General features: G+C 29.5%; 1 protein-coding gene across 3 annotated transcripts; it reads left to right on the top strand.

Moving 5' to 3' along the window:
* Positions 1-220: 220 nt before the first annotated feature.
* Positions 221-2,213, top strand: LOC130749363 (uncharacterized). Of its 3 annotated transcripts, XM_057602707.1 has the most exons (9): positions 221-338; positions 426-510; positions 597-726; positions 816-970; positions 1,064-1,184; positions 1,330-1,506; positions 1,588-1,638; positions 1,742-1,777; positions 1,865-2,213. In XM_057602707.1, exons 3-9 carry the CDS (start codon positions 640-642, stop codon positions 2,033-2,035), a joined length of 798 nt encoding a protein of 265 aa, XP_057458690.1. In that variant the 5' UTR covers positions 221-338; positions 426-510; positions 597-639; the 3' UTR covers positions 2,036-2,213. The 3 variants fall into 3 exon arrangements, with proteins under 3 accessions (XP_057458690.1, XP_057458689.1, XP_057458691.1); XM_057602706.1 differs by lacking the exon at positions 221-338 and having other exon boundaries at positions 347-510; XM_057602708.1 differs by lacking the exons at positions 221-338; positions 1,742-1,777 and having other exon boundaries at positions 347-510.
* The last annotated feature ends 1,370 nt before the right edge of the window (positions 2,214-3,583 follow it).

The raw sequence follows: 3,583 nt of genomic DNA, 5'->3' as shown, positions 1-3,583 counted from the left end.
TAATTTTTAACCATGAATGTGCTTTAGATGTCATTGGACATATAGTCCAAAAAGATGAGTTAAAGGAAAATGAAAAGGATGGAAAGAAGAATAAACATATTGATGTTGTGCTGCAAGATTTGGAGTAAGTTTTCGTGCGTTCAATGTTTAAATAAAAATGTTTATAACAAAAAAGCCTTTATATCTAAAAGATAGAGTTTTATATTTCAGGGGCAACAATTTGGTGTGTACACTTTGGGGCTCATATGCAGATACAATAGTGGCATACCTAGGGAATGAAAGTGACGATGAGGCTCCAGTTTTGATAGTTCATCAGTGTATGGTCAAGACTTTTGGAGGTGCATTTTCGTGTGAATGTTTTTAATAAAATGGGCCATTAGATTCATAATTTCCATTTAATTGTTTCTTAAATTTGAAATTGTTAGGGGTCGTTGGGATTTCAAACTACTATCATGGTACAAAATTGCTAATCAACTCTGATGTCTATGACGCTATAGAATACAAGAAAAGGTTCGTGATTTTATATACCTGCATTAATTATTATAAATGATCCACAAAAGGTGTTTGACAAGATCATGTTTGATTATATAATACAGGTTGTAAAGTACTGATGTGTCTATTTCACAAGGAATTACCCAGATGCCATCCCAGATTAAACTTTCATTTGAGGAAGAAATTCTTGAAGCACCAAGGATGACAATATCAGATATCAGTTATTGCACTGAGGTATTGTTCTTCTATTATAATTTGCGGTGAATTTAAACATAAAATATTACAGAACTACTTTTTAAAAATATCTTTCCGTTATATTTCAGCCTTGCACTGTATCTATACTTGCTAAAGTCATTGAGATCAATTATGATAATGGATGGATGTACAACTCATGCTTTAAGTGCTTGAAGAAAGTAGAGGATGTTGGAAATAAATTTTATTGCTCCAAATGCTCTAAAATGGTGAAGTCTATCAAAAGGTTAAAAATTTTTTACTCCCAAATTTATATAGAAAGACGTGGTTTATGGGGTTAGATTACAAATTTAAAAATATTTTTATTGCTTTTAAACAGGTATAAGGTCAATATTTATGCCATTGATGACAGCGGTTCCGCATCTTTGGTATTATTTGACGGGTCTCTTTTGCCATTTATTGGAAAAAATGCTGAAGAATTACAAGCTGCTATGGATGAGGTAAATTTCCGTCTTATTTACAAGCAAGGAGAAAATGAAACAACTAATTTGTTATAAAGTCTTTTAATGTTATGTTGTATTATTTTAAATTATTAAAAAAAAAACTGCAATCGTGATATAGCTTTCCTTTGTGTGGACAACTTAGGCGGCTCATGGTCAGGGGTATCCAATTGAGCTGAATTCAATGATTGGTGAATTTTTTATGCTGAATATTGATGTTACCCAGAAGAACATCGAGGACAATTGGCAAACTTATACAGTGAGGAAGTTGAGTCATGACCAAGCAATAATTTCCAAATACAGGCTTAAGCATAATATAGAGGTGACTAAGAATCCATTGCATAATATTTATCATATAAATATATAATTTGTTCACATACTGTGCGTTATTGTTTTACTTTAGGATGTTCAAAACAAAAACTGTGATGCCACACAGTCAGCTCATGATGACCAGGTACGGGCTATGTTATCTAAATTTATGGAGAAATTATCAGGCTATTTTTATTGCTGTTCAACTTTAAAAATCATGAGTGTGGACTAATTATTCCTATTTGAAGGGAACACCTTCACAACAACCATATGATCTATCAAAGGTATGTAGAAATGACTCTTTAAATGCATATAATTTGTGTGACTATTTAATATTTACACAATGACTTTATAAAAAAAACCTTGCATAGGATTGTACGCCCAGGGTAAATGACCCTGGTGCTTCAACCGAAGTGTGTGGGAAGCGAGATTCTGATGTCGCAGACTTGGCTTCGCAAGATGAAGGCGAAAGGCTGCAAGCATCTGCTGTGAAGAAAAAACTCAAGATGGCCACTGTTAAAGTGGAGCCAAATTCAAACTAGAACGCATTATGTGTGTTGCGGGTGGTTTTTTATGCTCTATGTTTTTGTCGTTGCTTTTAGATATTGGATTTTCTGATTGGGTTCTGAGGATAGTTTCAAATTAATAAGTTGTTTGTTGGAATTTTGATTAAGTCTTTATGGTGAACTATTTTTTTATGGGCTCATGATCAGTGCACGATTATCCCCATGCAACTTATTTTTTTATATTCCATCTTTCTACTTTTATGCTAAATATCATTTTAAAAGGTCAACGAAATGACTTTTGAAAAAAAATCAATAAAACTAACAAATAATAAATTCATTATTCAAAATTTTTTTTTGACAACATATAGATTACAGTATGCATTTTTAAAAAACGTTGCTTCCAATTTATATTACATTCAACTTCGGATCTGAAATAACAAGGTCAACATACATTAATTTGGAAACTTTAGCACATTTTTTAAAGATATTGGGATTTATAGTTTTTTTTTTTAAATAAATAACAACTCTTGGGACTGATTATAAGAGTTTAAAATATTTGATTGGTTGACAAAGTCAACAGACATTACATATGATAGTTTTTTAAGAGGAAACGTGGAGGAGTTTGGAAACTTTAGCACATTTTTAAAAATATCGATTGGGAGAGCTTTGTTCCCAAGACCCTTTTGATTATAATAAATTTTATGCTGCCTTCATTGTTCTAAGAGCTTATTCTATTCTAGGTAATCAAGACCTTATTATTCTTATCTCTTGGATCAGTAATTGATGATTATAAATTCGAACAATAAAAAAAAACATTTCGGATAATGGAATTCTAAAAAAAAGTCCTAGAAATTACATTATTCTATATCTAGAAATAGGATAAAAAAATATCAATTTGGAAAAAAAAATTATTAACAAATATTATAAAAATTAATATTCAAATCGATATCAGATTATAAATATATTTTATAATAAATAAAGAGAGAAATATAAACTTAAAATATTATAAGGTTCTTTGGTTTTAGTAAAGACAAAGGTACTATCATCAAACAAATGCATAAAAATTAATAAAGTCCTTAAAAAAAGTATATAAATTTAAAGTGCCAAATATTGATTTTTCCAAAATAAAAAACTACCTAATAATGAAAAACAGAAAAAAAACATTCACGTTCATAGATTCCTTTAAATATGTCTTCAATATGCATAATGGCCCCATATTATTATAACCACAAAGATGTTAAAAAAAAATTAAAGGCAATATAGGAGTTAAAAAAACATTAAAGAAATTAAATTATAAGAATTTCAAAAAGTACAAACATTTAACAGTAAATTGATTCCCACTTTAAATTACCTTTCATATTCTACAGGGTGTGAAAAACCAAATTAATGGAATTTACAAATTACATGTAAATTAAGATATTAGTTTACAAGAAGTTGAAAATTTTGTAACCGTCAAGATTGGTTTGGAGTCCTACATTAAAGTATTTATTCATGACTTGAAGGTAAAAAAAATAATGCAGTTTATAAGTTACATGTAAATTAAGAGAGAATTGTAACCTTCAAAATTGGATTAAAGTCCTGCAA

This window comes from Lotus japonicus, chromosome 3 (assembly GCF_012489685.1).
Source record: "Lotus japonicus ecotype B-129 chromosome 3, LjGifu_v1.2".
NCBI lineage: Eukaryota > Viridiplantae > Streptophyta > Magnoliopsida > Fabales > Fabaceae > Lotus > Lotus japonicus.
This window is presented reverse-complemented; position numbering and strand designations above follow the sequence as displayed.